This window comes from Silurus aristotelis (assembly GCF_946808225.1).
Source record: "Silurus aristotelis genome assembly, chromosome: 25".
Taxonomy (NCBI): domain Eukaryota; kingdom Metazoa; phylum Chordata; class Actinopteri; order Siluriformes; family Siluridae; genus Silurus; species Silurus aristotelis.
The window spans coordinates 2,003,581-2,020,939 of NC_139598.1; the positions used below are offsets into that span (position 1 = coordinate 2,003,581).

Consider the following 17,359-nt stretch of genomic DNA (forward strand, 5'->3'; position numbering starts at 1 on the left):
GATTGCGCCAAAGTCAGTTTTTAATTCTGTTTTTAATTCTTTACTTTTTTTTTACTGTAAATCTTGAAATAAAACCTGCAGGAATCAGTTTGTAATATTTGGTATGAAAATCAACTGTTTTATTCCAAGACTACAACAATTTAAAAACCCAAAATGGAAACAAAACCACCCTATTCACTAAATCTAATTACTCTGTACACCCATGTTTATGCCCTTTCTCGAGAATACCATCAAATCAGAATGGTTTATTGTTTGGTTTATTAAAACAGAATCATTAATATAGCAAATTTTTTAAATTATCATGGTTACATAAATAATGTTAAATAATTTGCACACATTGCCTTTAACTGCCCTATTTTTCTTATTTATTTATTTTTACTGTTGTTGATAACCAAATTTACATCATTTCAAGATTTCAGACAGCATTTGTGATCAATAGCGCTAAAACAAATACATATTAAAATATTACAATTTATTATTTTATAATATAGACACATTTGTGTGTCTTCCATCTGCCCCCTCCCCAAGTCTAATGGTCTAAATGATTTTGAATAATACAATAATCTTGTTTTTTTTTTTTACCATATGATGCTATTTACAAACTTACAAACACACCCTGGGATAAAAATCTCCATTGAAGAAAAAAATTAAATTATAAACGATGCAAGGACGCGATGCTCTGCCTCAGAGTGGTGGCTCGGGAGAAGGTCTGTTGGAGATGGACTGTGTCGGCATTAAGAGCGTAGGACTAGACGAGGCCTTATAGATCTCCTGAGTCTGAACCTGAGGAGGCGATGGGATTGGGGTGTCTGGAGAAGCTGTAAAAACAATCCACAAAAAAGCATGAGCTTTAATGGGGTATTTACGTACAGGCATGTGGGTCAAGCATGGCACTACATCAATAATATTCAATGAGTGAAGTGTCTATAAATGATGATCTCACCTATTTGCTGTGCATGCAGAGGGGCAGAAATGGAGCTGATGACTAATGTCTGGCCCGTGATTGGATCCTGGGCGAGCTGGGGGTGGCCATGGTGGTGTAAGTAAGGCTGCTCTGTGGTCAGACCTGTGAGACCATCGACATATAGATTTAGGTATTGATTATGAATGACATCTTAAATTCTAAAGGGGTTATTTCTTTTCCTTTGGGGCCAAAGAATGCTCTGACATCATTAACTCGAAATAATATATCCTCCTCTGGGTCCTGATCATGTCATCTCTAATCTGCTTTTATAGAATTGTAGTTTTGTAGGATGGAGGTTATAAGATATTTTGCAGCCAAGGGCCCAATTAAGTGTAAATACAAACCACATTATAACCACAGAGAAAATTATGTACATTAGAAAAAAAATATATATATATATATGTATTTTTTTGATGCTGGAGCCTGGCATTTTTGATTAATTTTGATTTTAAACCATTTACATTACATAAAGAGATTTTTTTTTTCGATTGACATAAAATACTGATTATGTCAAAATATTTTCCAATGAAATTTGCCAATGCTAACCAGTTTTGATTGATTGATTACAACCATAATTATACACATTTTATCTATATATATTTACATTTAAAGTCATGGAACATGAGCAGATCAAGTTCCTCTTCCTGTTGTCACTTATATTAGTGTGGTTAAATTAGGAGAGCACTCTGACCAGCTGTATTACAGTCTGGAATGGAAATTGCTCAGCGTCAGACCGGAAAGCGATGCTGAGGGTGGTGAAAACCGTTGAACGTATTGTTGGAACTTCAAAAAACTGATGACATTTACAGGAAACACCGTTTCAGAAAAGCATACAATATCACAAAGGACTTCTTTCACCCTGCCCATAGACTGTTTGCCCTCCTGCCCTCTGGGAGGCACTACAGGAGCCTCCGGAACAAGACAAGCAGGTTTAAGAACAGCTTTTCCCCCACAGCTGTTTCCATGCTGAACTGAACCTATCCTCCACCCTTCACTACCACATCCTCCATCTCAGACACACACACACACACACATACACACACAAAACTAAATACTATACACTGCGTCACCTTACACTGTGTTGCTCTGCATATAATACACTTTATACTCACTGTAATCCTAAAGATTGCACAATAATAAATGTAACATATGTTGCACACACTTATATACATATATCATAAACACTGTAGGCAATACCTCCTTCATTGCATATAATTGCTTTTCCATGTACTGTTTATTTATATTCGTATTGTTCATTTCATATTGGTCATTAATCTGTCATCATTTATATCTATAATATATCATAGCCTCACCAATCTGTACATACTGTACGTAAATGTTTTGCTGCCAATGCACTTCTCGTTTAACTGCATTTCGTTGCCTTGTATAAAAACTTGTTGTTCCCTCAAAAGCCTGTCCTTATTTTTTTCTCGATCTAAACCAAACAGCTTTATCTCTGACTGTGACAATAAAGAACTCGAAGGGTGTACGTTTTTTCCTCCTTCTAAATAGATCAAAATGAATTCCCAATTTCTCTCATCTCACCTCCTAACAGCATCTCTTGTAGCAGGTTGTCGATTTTGACCAGACCAAAGAGTTTGATGAACTGAAGTTGCTCGATCATCTGCCAGGTGATGCTCTGCAGGGTGGGGAGAAGCAGCAGCAGCTCTCCAAAGCGTCCACGGGAGTCATACTGACGGTCATTAATGTAGTCTTCAAGACTCATTTGAACCTGGTACCTCATGCTTTTTATCTTCGAAGGATCTCTGAGGCTTTTGGCATCTGAAGGTTGTACACACACAAGCAAGAGTCGTTCAGATTGGTTTTTAAAAGATTTACTTTAAAGTTTTTTAAACTAAAATACTCTATGTTTGCAGTGCATGTGGCAAAAAAGTACAGCATCCATTCATTCTAATCCCACGTATTTAATGTCTAGTTGATAGACGTGAAAACTTTACTGGTGAACTTATGAGCGTTATCTGATCACCCATGATGGTGATTCTCTCATCTGCCTTATCCTCACACACACACACACACACACACAGGTGTAGTGATAGAGACTCATAATGCAATATTGTTCGAATTTGAAGCATATAAGACTGTACCAGGATCAAAAAAGACAATGGCTTTCAGTGCTGCATATTCATTGTCATCAATCTGTATGTCTTGGAAAGGTAAGACCAATTCGTCGAGGATGCGGTGAGCCACTCGGCTGATCTCTGCCTCGGGGCAATTCCGGTGAATAACACAGCCATTACCTAGAATAAGAAGAAAACAACACTTGTACTAATTTATGATTGAGACCTTCCACCATGTACACATGCATTTATAAAGCGCTGATGTAAATTCTGATCGATAGTTACCGAGCAGCAGGACGTTTTTGTATGCCATTGAACGCTTGGCCACTCCGAGCAGAAGATGTTCTCCTGCGTGCGCACGTAATAAACTGACCTGCAAATCCGGAACAGAGTCCTGAACATTTAGCTCATTTAAAAAGCATCAGCAGCCTACTATAAGCATACTCAATCAATACAATAACAAAGGACATGGCAGAGAAGATCAGAAAACCTGCACAAAACAGGAGAAGCAAAGAGCAAGGCTGAATAGAGGGATAAATTGAGTCAGTCATGTGAATAGCAAATATTGAGCTCAAGCGAATGGGCCTGCAATTTAAGCTAAGTGCCATCCCAATTAGCTCAGGCAGTTTGGCTTTCGAATAGCCATTACCTGGTCGTCAAGAGGCAATTCGCCGAAGGCCGGGATGTATTTAGCCCACTCTACCAGAACAAGCAGCTGTTGCTTCATAGACTCGCACACGTCCCCAACGGTGGCTGATTTCTTCTCCAAGATATCAATGGAGCCTGACGGACTGGCGACGCTGATCTACAAGGAGATGGAGTGAAGTTAGTACGTCCTCCAAACCATTTATTATTACACAAGCTGTTGCCTTGCAAAGTAAACTCACATAAGTCTTCATGCAGATGATTGGAAATGTTGATGACATTAACCGATGCTTAAGCGGCGACTAATGCAAATTACAAACGCAGCCTCTCATCATCATCATTAACCAAGCATATCTGAAACGTTCTTCAGAGTAACTCTAATGAGATATTCATATCGCTCTCTCTTCTGTATATTCCATCTTTAATCAGCTTTGTTAAGGACGATTGGAGTCTATGAAGAATGTCACATTGAGCGTCTTTTTGAATAAACTTAAGATATTAAGCCCGTAATTATCACGAGGTTAATTCCATTCGTGTGAAATGCTAGGTTAACGCCGGTGGAATACAAAGCGCGTACGTGTACACAATCAGCAGCCAACCTGTTGTGACAGGGACTCTGCCTGCGCTAGCACAGTGATAGGCGGAAGGTCATGCGAGTCTGGAGTGCTTCTCCTGGAGCTGATACGATCCCGTTCATTCTGCACAGCTGAATAACACACACACACACACACACACACACACACACACACACACAAAAAGAACCCACACAGCTGATTAGAATGCTAATAACAGCTCGCAAAGATTACTGATTAGCACCGATGATGGCGTTTGTCTGACTTCTCGTCAGGCTTGCATACCTTCGAGACTCATAAAGTGTAGTCACGATGAAATAACATGAATCTTTAACGTTTGTTCTAGTCATTTTAATTATTAAAGGCCAAGAGGTTCATCATTAGCATTTACAAATTAGTATGTCGTAATGCAGTCGAGTGCAAAAGTTTGTTTTTCTTTACAAAACGATAAAACCATCAAGATGTTAATTTGCAAATGATACGGGAGCACGGCTGAGACCTGGATTCTGATTGTTTGAAAGGTTTTAATTAATTTAATGCAGTCACTCGCATAGATTTTTTTAACATTATTGAATTATGATGAGGAAGTATAAAGAGGGGCTGATAAGAGAATGGCTTTTTATAGCGGCTATAACGTGAGAGATGATTTACAAATGTTCATAGAATTAATGGGGAAAAAATTACTCTATTATTTAATTAATAAACTAGAAAAACTAAAAAATATCATTATTAATTATAAAATGAAGTAAATTGTTAATACAGTACAGTACCGTATACATAAAGTAGCATTTTGGGGCGGCGTCTGTTTATCACGGTTTTTCGTTTATTGCGGGCGGTTTTGGAACATACCCACAGATAAACGGGGGGCTACTGTATATCAGACATTTGCCCTTGCTGTGACCTTGATCCTGTTGGGATCCTGCGATGGATAGATTCCGAAAATATATTTCTTTGCTGCGTTTAAATTTTTGTCTGTATTGAGGATTGCTGCCTTTTGGAATAATCCGTTATAGGAAAAGAACCAATGTAAGAATGGTAACAGAAACTCTAGTACACAGGTAGGAATCTGAGTTAAAGATTAAACCAGTGACTCCGGAACCATAGAAATACTTCCTGTGCTTCATTTATTAAAATTCACATCAGCAGGGGGTGCAAACCTGTTAATAATGATAAATTCTGACTGCTGTTATATTTCTACAGGATGGCTGAAATCTTTTTTTGTCCTGGTCAGGGTTACGCTCATCTGTGAGCAGCACAAAGAGTATGAAGAGCAAACACTTGCATGAGGAAATTGAGCAGTAGAGAATCCTGTTACTTCATAAACTTAATGTTGCATTTGGGTGCTTTTACTTTTAAAAGCAAAAAAAACCTGTCTGGGCAAGAAACAGATCGAGGTAAAAGTTTAACCCTGAATAACACGCGTACGCGCGGAAAGTGAGGCGGAGAGCACATGATCCGCTGTCATAAAACCCACAGCCAAGGTTATACATCCAATAAACTGCACATTCCTTGTGTATCCAGTGCGGGGTTTTATGGCGTACCTTATTTCAGTGCTAAGCGTTTTCTTATCCCTTTCTGCCTGTAAGTGTTTTTAAGGAATAACATGCAACCGGGCATTCTGTGATCAACAGTGACGTGGTGTTATGAAGTTCCTGCTACCTCTCAAAAAGAATGTAACAACATCTAGTATTTTATTCTGTATATTTCTGTGTAGAAATTATGACACATTAAAGCAAACACCTTCATTCAAGCATGTGATCTGCAGATGCACTACTGTCAGAGCTGCGGTTATAAGAAATTGGTCAAACCAAAAACACTTTCGAGAGAATTCGAGAGCACTGTGTTATAAATCAGTGTGTTTACCTTCTTTCTTCATTCCAGCTCGGAAGCATTTGTGTAGCCTGCAGAAGCGGCACTGATTCCTCTTGTCTTTGTCGATGACACACTGGCGACTGAACCTGATCGAGCGTGGAAGAAAAAAGTGCACATCTTGGTTACATGAATTTCTTCAGGAATAGGATTTGAGGCACTAGATCTACACGATGGGTAGGCGATGATGGGGTGAGGGGCGCCCCCGCTACCTGCAAGAGTAGACATGGTTCTTCCTGATGCTCCTGCGGAAAAAGCCCTTGCAGCCGTCACAGCTGGAGGCGCCGTAGTGCTTGCCAGTGGCCTTGTCCCCGCAGATGGCACAGTTGGAGTTCAGGCCATTATCCCCACTGCTGATGCTGGGATCTGTTGGCATGCTTTCTGTAGATCACACAGCAAACTGACACATCATTACCATTCAAACGGTTTAAGGTCTGGCACAGCTATCGATCTCTCGATTGATCACACTGGGGGTTAAAACGCAGTATGTGCATTTTACAGAAGCTAAAGATCTTATGGAATCACTTGCAAGAACACTTTACCAGGCTAATATTCATACCACGCCAACAAAACCAGACTGTCCGGTGGCAAAAGGTGCGTAGAGCTAGCATGAGGTTAGCATGAGCCACAAAGCAAACGTCTATTGAGATACATCTATGGCAAAACGGCTCGGCCTGCTGTCTCGCAATCAGCGCTGTTAATGAGGAGGCAGAGGATTTCAATAAAGAAGTTCCTGCATAAGTGAACAAAGAGAGCGTGCTCGACCCTCTCGTGAAATAGAGATCAGCATCCCTCTGTTCACCTTCACAGAGGAAGAGAATCAATCATTCTTTTGTGCATCCAAAATCATAACATTTCAACAAAAGAACTGCAGCAAGGGGGACCGGAGTCTTTCGCCCCGAGCTGATTGAAATCTTTAATGCAGAACAGACTTAATTAGGATTTAGCCTTCGTGTTTTATCTCACAGACACGTATTCGATGGAGATTGACATCTCATCATTGAATTTTAATGCGCTGAAAGCCATCTCTTTCGCATCAGGCCGTCTACCTATTCCCATTCTGATCCATCCTCATTTGAGAATTCAAAAAAAATAAAAGAAAGACGTTCACCCATTGTTGTAGAGAAGCAATTTTGCCTTGTCAGCTTCTGAGACACAGGATAATAGACTTCAGCACATGTTTTATGCTCTCAATTTAAAAAAAAAAACAAGTTATGCTTTCACTGCATCTAAAATCAAACAAGCGAAGAAAAAACCCCACAACGGGTAAATTATTTCCCCCAGAAACGGACTCAATTAAAGTGCACACTTCACTTTCAGAAAGGGTTCCTCAGATGTTCCTCAGATGTTCTTTGGATAGTTCAAGATTTCTGAAGGGGCTGAACTCAAAAACTCTTTCTTTTAGGCTTTTATTGTTATATGTTCTGACATAGTGAAAACTCAGAGACCCCATTGTGATGTGGAATAGGACCTTTTGTCCAAGTGTTTGTCCAGTGTTTCCATCTGAAGAGTGTCCCTGACTTGTCCCTCTTATAGGATCTTAAAGTTTCTATGGAGAACCTCTTTAGAACCTCGTTAGAAGGCAAAGACCTTTGGATTAACTTTAAGGAACCTTTTTCTTTAAGAGCGTATATGTCTGAATTTCTAGCAGCGGTCACAGCGCTGGTAAATGCGTCGTACTTACTGTCAGAATGTCTTCATTTAGACAATTAACAGCTCTGACAGTAGTCCAACAAATGCAAATCACAGGATTCTATCAATGCGCACGTTTTCATACTGTAGCGTTTCTATAGCAACAGCTCATTCACAGGGACAGCAAACACTCCACATAATCATAGCGTGGTTATAAACTCATAAACAATTTTATAGACTTTTAAGAGAGGGAAAATCATCAGTGATTTGAAGATGTTTTTTTGACTCTAAAAGAAGGAGTCTCCAGTGTCAGCTGTAAAAACCGGTAGTGTTTCTAAAGCAGGAACATCTTCAGGATGGGGGAGTTTCCATCTACACTGATTTCTCAGCTACGTGAAATTCAGGAATGTCTGTTTATATTCAACAAAGAAGATTCACAAACATATATAACAAGTGTAACTGCAAATTGCTGTTGTATAAGTGAAATAAAACATTAGACAACATGCTGTTGTTGTAAATTGATAAACTTCAGGTTGGCAAAGAAATTGTGTTTCACAACACCACATTTCTTGATGATTTTCCAGTAACAGCATGCGCCCATGTGTATTCAATAATCTTCAATTATTGTAAGCAAAAATATGTTTCATTAAGTAGGGACTATTTTTTTCCTGAGTGAAACGTGATGTGATGATTAGTTCTTGCAAGGCCAGACACCCTTTTACATGAACAACACAATCAGTGTGGAGATAAGAAGACTTGTTTGTGCTTGATAAAATATGCTTATAGCTTTGAATTTGAAGTTTTCCATTCGGGTTATTTTATGGCCTCTATCTCAGCAAGTTGATTCCCAGTACAGAACAGTAAAGATAAACTCACCTATCTTTGTCATCATTTAATCTTAAGCCAGGATCTAGTTAATGAAGAACAAGTCTTACAGATAAACCACTTCTTACAGCATCAGGCTGCAGCCTGCGTCTTTTGAATCTAAGCAATTAATACAGCATTAATTGTTATTATTTATAAAATCTGCACCAAGAATATTATATACTCTTATCAGAGCTCCTTTTTCTGTTCAGAGCTTTGCTTTTGAGACTCAACTTGGTTCAGAAGAAACTTTTGTTGAAATTTAATCCAGGTTGTTAGAAAGTTAGAAATCCATTGTTGCTAGCTAATAATTAGTTGATGAACCACAATCATTACATTTCTTGGTGTCTTCTCAGTCCTGATAGATAACAGATGAACCCTCAGAGGTCTCACAACGAACAAATCCATCGGTTCTGTTTTTTGACAAAACTTCAATAAGTAACTCATCATACTGTGACCTCCAAATGACCTCCAGAAATATCTAATAATTAGGCCTGACACTACTTAGTAGTGAAAATATTTAACAATGAAGAGTTTCAGCAGCTGTGATATCAGTCATGTTACTCACCCACTTGGTACAGCGTATCAGCGTTCTCAAAGCACAGAGTGCTATAGGTGGGGTCCAGACCTTCACAGTAATTAGCTACATCCATGTCCAGGAGAGATTTGGATACTGGAGTCAGAGAAAACTTCATTCCTGCTGAACTATTTCTGCTAAAACTTGAACAGGACAATGTCTATAGCATGGATTTCTCAAGAGTGGCCTTCTCATCAGAATGCTGATTTGTCAGCATTCTCCAGTAAGACAAGGGAGGAGCCTTTTTCCAAATCTCCTCAAGTTCTTGCACGAAACTTATCTCCTCCTTTTCCATGATTTATCATAAGGATGGGGTGATAAACGGAGTTATATTGGGCCTATTGAAAGTTCTTAATCTATAGAAAATGAGCATTAACTGTGTGAGAGATTACACAGAGGGGACGAATGGAACATAAAGATCTGGCAATTGTAGTGTATCTAATTTTGTCAGTCAGAAATCTTCTCAAAGTATTTTTCCAGTGTATCACAACTGTATCGTTTGAATCGTTTGATCTGATGTTCAATCTGAAATATCTGCCGAAACAAATGTACAAAATAACGGCATTCTGTGCATCGTACATCAAATCAGAGAGCAGTTCTTTCATAAAAATAAAAACATGTTGGTATTTAATCTTATAAACAAACATCAATGAAAAATTTTCACAGCAAAACTCAGGCGTCAATAATAATCTGTATTTAGATTCTTAAATACTTTATTTGTATTTAGAAGAGTCAGAGGGGTTCATGTCTGTTTTGTTATTTGGTCATCATAGTGTTACATCTGTGACCTTTATATATTGATAACTCACAACTGATAACTGATTCAGCGGTTGAACAAATATCCCCTGAATGGTAAACACAAAGATATGAAAAACGCATCTCGGACAGAAGTCTGGCTTTCATCCAGAGTCAAAGCGTTTAATATGTCTGTCGAGGACGTAGAAAAGGCAGCTGTTGTGCTCATATACAAGCCCTTAAGATCACTATGGACCACGAGGGAAATCCTAAAATCTTTTTTATGATTTGCTCTGACATTGAACCAGAATTAGGGAAATGTTCGCGTTTCAAATAAATCGCTCAGCTGCCATGTAAAAACGGAAATGACAAAACTAAGCATCTCATATAACAGATATAACACGTGCTTATTAAGCTGAAATGATCAGGACAAGAGAAGAAGCTTTGCATTACATCACCAAGTTTCAGAATAACTCACACATTATATGTTCTGAGTATGAGCTGTTGTAAACTTCTTGGTTGAGGATCTCAGCATCAGAGCAGTATTATCTATCAGCAGTACCATATTATTAATTTGTTTAGAGGTAGCTAAGTGGGTATGATGTTGAACTTTTAATCAGAAGGTTGTGAGTTCAAATCCCAGCACCACCATGATATCAGCAAGGCCCTTAACCACCAAGTCCTTGGACATTTGGTGCAACCCAGATGAGGATGGGTTCCCTCTTGAGTCTGGTTCCTCTCAAGGTTTCTTCCTTATGCCATCTCGGGGAGTTTTTCCTTGCCACAGTTGCTCATCAGAGACAAACATACTTACAAAGAACATATTTACGTTTAATCATCACATTATCTGTGTAAAGCTGCTTTGAGACAATGTTCATTGTTAAAAGCGCAATACAAATAAACATGAATTGATCTGAAAAATGCGGTAAATGAAAATCGATCGATGCATTCCTGCTGAAACGCATTAAAAACAAACGGAACGGATTCTCACTAAACTCATAGGATGTAAACTGACTTCGGATTTCTGAGTTTCATTTTGTGAAGGGAAAATGCTCTCGATTTTCACGACACTGTATTCAAGGTCACAGCCGCTATTTTCACACGAAACCTTTGAAAAATAAAAAATAATCGGTGCAATAGGTGGGATTTTTTTTATTGCCCAAAATTAACAGATGGATAAATGGACACTTTGGTCAAAACGATATAATATTATAACCATTAAATGAATATAAGGAATTTTTTTTCAAGGAATGATTCAGTTCTAATTCACATCAAAGACACATAAAACTCGAGTTTGGAAACCCTTCACTGCTCCCAAACTCCTGAATGGGACCCCAGATGGCCAAAGATGTACAGATACTAGAGGAATCTTCACCTAAATCGTAATAGTATCATGAAGAATCAACCAGTCACTCAGCGTTCTTCTCTCTACTTTACTTTTTTTTTTTAATAATTCACTCTGATCAGAAAACCATTCTGTCGTACTGTAATAGTAACACATTTACTAACCATTATGCAGTAAATCATTACAAATAGCAGTCATGAACAACCGTACAAGATTTTTTTTGTATGCATTGTTTGCAGATAAATTGTATGCAGATAAAAAAAATTTAAACACCCCCCCCCCCCCCAATAAAAGCTTATAAATCCTAAAAATCTAAATTAAACGCAAAGAAAATCAAAGGTCAAGTTTATACATGTAGCCTTTTTTTTTTTTTTTTTTTCACTGTAGAAGTACATTTTTAAAACCATCTCAAACCACGAAACTACATCGTGTTGTCAATATGAATGACAGGAACGAAGATTTATTTCTTTGACTTAACAGATTGCCTCATTATATCTCACAGTATCTCACAATATCTCTGTATTTCAACAAGCTAATTCCTTTCAATGAAAGTCGAGGCTGCTGACGTCATAAAGTCCAATGTACAAAAGGCTAACACAGAGCAGTCGACATACTAGCATACGGGCTAATCAAACCCGGAGTCCACAGGAAGGCATAAAAGCAGGGTACAACTTCTAAACATCATTGTTTCCACCGGCTCCACACGGCCTGGCTGGGGAAGAGGGGGAAACAAAACGTCTCTTACCTTTCGTCTGTCCTCAGATGACTTTTCATTGATAGCACTGAATCTAAAGGAGCTATTTTGTGATGGTACTGGTGTAGGGAAAATGGGGAAGTTTTTTAAAGCAGTTGGACATGTTGAATGTCCACAGGATAAAAAAAAACTCAGGGCAAAGCAGGGACACACTCAGGAGTGTCAGGCCAGTCTCATTACATCGATTTACTAAACAAACTGAAGCTGGGTGGAGATGTTAAACAGTAACCAGGCCCAATAAAAAAAGCACCAAAAGAAATGAATCAGTAGTGTGTGTGTGTGTGTGTGTGTGTGTGTGTGTGTGTGTGTGTGTGTGTGTGTTAACAGACATGTTACACAGCATTCACATGAATTCATAAAACTAAATCCTGCTTGTTCTTGTAGCCATAAACTACTATATACTACAGAAAAACATTATTAGATTACACGTGTTTACAAAATTATAAATCGTATTGTTGTTGTTCTTTCATGTTTATTACATTTACAACAAAAATTTTAATAAACATGAAATGCACTACAGATTTATTTATCATTGTGATTGCAACTGCCTTATAAGAAAGAAAGAAAGAAAGAAAGAAAGAAAGAAAGAAAGAAAGAAAGAAAGAAAGAAAGAAAGAAAGAAACGCTTGTTTTTTTTGTTCAATCTAAAAAACATAATTACATTAATACATATTCAAATACATAATAAAAAAAAAAAAAAAGTTAGGCGTCCCAATACTACATGTCCAAATAGTGAAAATCACAAACCACTATCGATTAAAATTAATTCAAATATGTAATCGCGATTAATCGCATGATATGTGCAGCAATGCACATTTATTCATGACATTATTTCATTATTCAGATAAAAAAAATAAAAAAAAACATCTAAGAAATTATTTTCAATCACTAAACACTTTTTACTGATGCGCCAAATCTCAAAACAAGCTAAATCCACCATGATGCACACATCCGGCGATCAAAACCGTCCGTGTGGAAACATAGCAAAAGTACTTTAAAAGGGCATCATTTAAAAAAAAAACTTGAACAAGAATATTTTTTCACGCTGATTTTATCTGAGCAGTAAATCGCCCAGTACAAAGAAAGAGAAGTGATGCGAACCGTATTTCTATGTTCTTTTGAAACATGTCTAGTTTTCATGCTTTATGTTTATTATTAGTGAAACCAAACTCAACATATATTCGCATAAAGCATCCATATTAAGTATTAAAAACTTGAAATGTATTAGTTTAAGGTACATTATATAAAAATGTGCGATTAATCACAAGCTAACTCATGACAATCATGCGAATAATCGCGATTAAATGTTTTAATGAACTGACAACCATAATATTATTCTATTAAATGTAAAACAATGTATTTATACAGTAAATATATATATAGGATCTTTAGTAAAAAAAAAAAAAAAAAAAAAAAAAATCAAGTGCCTTGGATTTAAAAAACACTTTCATGTTTGACAGAAACCAGTCAGTTTTTTCTTTACGAAGAACAACACATTATTTTTATTGTTTTTTTATTTATTCTGTACTGTTGTCTATTTTTATATTATTATTATTATCATTATTAATTGTTTTCTAATTATTCAAAATTTAAAAAATAACAATCATAATTTATTCACCTATTTGTTTCTCCACCCTACATAAATAAAGAAAAATTTTATTTGGGTTTTCGTTTGCAGTTATTATTTGCATTTCCCTGTGTTCAACAACAGAGGGCAGCAAATCCTAGATTTTAAGCTAGAGCTCCTTAAAATGAAAAACAAAACAAACAAACAAACAAACATCCTTTAAAAATAGTTGAAATTGTAGTTGCTTTATTCAAATGTATAGTTATACTAATACTATACAACTTTTATTTCATAAATATAATTTCTTCAGTAATTGTAGGTTTTGATTTCCACCATGGTAAAAGTAAAAGAAAATAAAAACCCAACAAACTATGCTTCACAGAATACACTTGGAGAACCTTTGCTCTAAAGGCTTTTTAAAAAGCCAATGAGACAAAGAGGAGTTAAGGCAAGTCTATAAAAAAGACCGACAGGATATACATGTAAACACAGACAAGCATTCTGAACCAGACGAGCCGCATTATATCATTGTACAGATGCCACTGATGAAAAATTGAAAATAAAATCTTGTTCTGCATACTTATAGAGCTCATTTGCGCTGGTAGGAAATGTAAAAATATTAAATTGCACATTTTTTTCCAGGCAGTTTCTGACAAATTAAAACAAAAAATGTAAGGGCACAGAATTTGAGATATTGTTTTCGCCTCTTAATACAGCATTTATAAAAAATGTCATGGCTTTAACACTTTATTGTACTTTAGCTTGAGGTCGCTCGGTTTGATCTCGGCAGTAAAGCATGACTGTCGTTCTCTTCCTTTCCTACAACAATTAGTCAGTAGGTTCCATCTGTTTTCTACATTCAACCCCAACACCTATGGCATATTCCCTTCCCTGTGAAAACAAGCATCATGTCGAAGCTGGTAAGGGATGTGATGGCCAAAAACACCTCGTTCTCAAGCTGTAGGTTATCAGCATTGTTTAGATAGTACAGCCGATACAGATGATACGGCGCCAGACAGAAGAGGATGATGAGCACGAGGCTGACGTTCTTCATCTGAGCCCAGAATTCCTGCTGAGCCCATGAAGAAGCACCGTGTTTTTTGATCATCGTGTACAGAATGGCTGCAAGGGTGCAGCTAATGATGCACGACACAATTACCGTGGAAACCGACAAAAACATGTTGCACTGAAACACCAGTCCTGACTTGAGCTCTGAAGCAAAATGGAAGCACTTGGTCTCATTTTTGTTCGCACTCATCCCATAGTGGAATAAGACCACGGGGCAGATGATGATCAAGATGGACCATATGCCGATGCTGAACCCGATGGCATGGAGACTCCGATTGAACTCTATCTGGCCAATTTTTTTAAAGTGCTGCAAAAACTGAATGGTGAGGATGACGACGTAGATGACGAAGACCACGTGCATGTGAATGTGGATCATGCCGCTGACCAATTTACAGAAAGGCATAGACAGACTCCAGTAGTTCGTCACATAGTAGTAGAGGCGGAAAGGGATGGTGAGCAAGAAGATGAAGTGGACCAAGATCAAGTTGAAGAAGGTGATGGTGGTCCAGGAGTGCAGGTTTGATTTTAGCACACTGATCATTAGGGTCACGCCGATGCTTCCCACCACCAGCACCACGGAGTAGATTAAAACCAGGGCAACATTGTATCCCTGCATCCCGCTTTCATCTTTTCCTGTAGTTTGATTGATGCTTTCTGAACAGAGAAAATAAACATCATTAAAACGAACCACAAAGCATCTGGTGTAAATGTACTGCTATGTTGTTTTTATTTATAATGCCAGGCACTCAGATGAGTAAATACACTTTCTATAAATATATGTGTGTTGTGCAGCAGGTTTATAAACAGCTCTGCTGTAAACTACAGTTTGAGGAGGTAGATGTGGGTAGAGAAGCCTCAGAAAAGTGTGAAAGTTTGCAGGCAAGTGAAAAAAAAATAACCTGCAGGAAAACTAAACTTAGTGAGCAAATATAAGATTTGCAGCAAAACACTGTTCATTTCTGAATCATTTTCCGTTTCGGCGGCTCTGACATCAGTGCAGGTGCAGGTCTAATAGGTTATCGTTTCTATAGCAACAGCTCGTTTACAAGGGTTTGTTTAGCGGATACTAAAAGTAAAAAAGAAAATAACGTGTATTTATTGATAAAGCGCAGTTTTTTTAATAAAGATTTTATATCAGATTGATGGAAGGAGTCTCCAGTGTCAACATTTTTGTGTAAAACGTGCACTAATAGAAGAATCATCTTTGGTGTGGGCACAGAAACTCGGCTACACATTCTATAACAGCATTCATCTTATTCTTTCTTATAATGCAAATGATGCAAAGAATTGAAATTTTGTTTAACGTCCACTAAATCTTTTTGCCACATTCGCTGGTCCGTGATGTTCGTGTGAAAAAAATACATGCGGGCAAACCCACATTTGAATATTTAATTATGTACATACTGTGTTTATAAGAAAGGACGTTGATAGTATATACATATATAACAATAATGTACATTATTTGTTATTGCATGTACATATTAGAAATACAAATAAAAATTACAACTATTTATAAAACCTACAATGGGGTGGCAATATAGTGTCGCTCTACACAGAATCTAGAAAACTAATCTCATTGGACACTTTTGTAGAAGACTTTAGCTTTCTGTAAACTTTTTCACTGTTAATGCACAATAAGGGACAACAGAAACCAAGAAGACAACATCTCCATGTATACTGTAGATGTACCCAAACTTCAGCTTGGAGCTGGTTTTGTTTTTAAAACAGTTCGAAAATAAAGCACGTTTGACCTGATCATATTTATGATTCACATTTTATGCAAAGTTTTATGAGTGTCAACACTTTCAACGCTCGTGCTGTGGAACCACCAGGTGAACTCTTACAAACAAGCACATCAAATACTCTTCAGATCTCAGCACTTTTCTTTTATACGAAATTAAAACGTGGTATCGTACGTGACATACCGTTAAAGCAGAAGCCGGAGTGTGCAGACAGCGCTAGAGGAAGTAGAGCAAAGTACCGGTGTCTCAGTTCTTCCATCTTCATTTAGATATGCACTGCAGTTTCTCTAAACTGTGGGCATGCGTCTTTCTGTGTGTGTGTGTGTGTGTGTGTGTGTGTGTGTGTGTGTGTGTGTGTGTGATGACACAGAAAATTTGGGAGGGTCTTACAACACTAGCTGCTTTGTCATTCACAGTTATTGCACATGTAACAGCTCTAGTTTCTCTGCAGCGTCCTCACAGCGTTCGAGCTTTCACTTAGCCCCTTTTTCTGCTTTAATCACTTTGTGTTCAAACTGTTTTTTGAAAACTTTAGAGAATCTGTGTGAAGTCGAAAACGTCTCCAGTCTCAATTGAGTAGCCACAGACAGAGGAAGGAAGTAATGGCATGACCTGAAATAAGACTAAAATTCAAATTAAGTACCAAAAAAAATAAAAAAAAATAAAAAGAAGAAGAAAAGCAAAAATACTATTGCATCATCCCAGAATGGATTCAATAAAAGATTATAACTGTTAGAAGTCGATCCTGTTTGATCTTCAAAAGCCCGAGCTGATGTTTCTGAGAGGTCTGAGAGGCCACCAAGGTCCTACAAATTGTATAGCATTAGTACACATATGGGTATAAATAAAATAAATAATCTAGAGTTATCTAGAAGGTGATCGGTTCAGTAATGCAAGTTAGTTATGTTGCAGAATTTAAGGTCATTTTCAGGACTGGGACTGAGCAA

General features: G+C 37.5%; 2 protein-coding genes across 3 annotated transcripts; both read right to left on the bottom strand.

Annotated features, from left to right (window-relative positions):
• Nucleotides 1-93: 93 nt before the first annotated feature.
• hnf4g (hepatocyte nuclear factor 4, gamma) lies at nt 94-12,199 on the bottom strand. Of its 2 annotated transcripts, none has more exons than XM_083529094.1 (10): nt 12,027-12,199; nt 6,341-6,509; nt 6,123-6,217; nt 4,287-4,393; nt 3,692-3,847; nt 3,328-3,415; nt 3,070-3,222; nt 2,510-2,746; nt 944-1,066; nt 94-818 (listed from the first exon to the last, which is right to left on the bottom strand). In XM_083529094.1, exons 2-10 carry the CDS (start codon nt 6,502-6,504, stop codon nt 685-687), a joined length of 1,257 nt encoding a protein of 418 aa, XP_083385220.1. In that variant the 5' UTR covers nt 6,505-6,509; nt 12,027-12,199; the 3' UTR covers nt 94-684. The 2 variants fall into 2 exon arrangements, with proteins under 2 accessions (XP_083385220.1, XP_083385219.1); XM_083529093.1 differs by lacking the exon at nt 12,027-12,199 and adding an exon at nt 9,193-9,446.
• Nucleotides 12,200-13,828: 1,629 nt separating this feature from the next.
• On the bottom strand, nt 13,829-16,747 carry gpr141 (G protein-coupled receptor 141). Its single transcript, XM_083530343.1, has 2 exons — nt 16,596-16,747; nt 13,829-15,324 (listed from the first exon to the last, which is right to left on the bottom strand). Exons 1-2 carry the CDS (start codon nt 16,675-16,677, stop codon nt 14,462-14,464), a joined length of 945 nt encoding a protein of 314 aa, XP_083386469.1. The 5' UTR covers nt 16,678-16,747; the 3' UTR covers nt 13,829-14,461.
• Nucleotides 16,748-17,359: the final 612 nt, after the last annotated feature.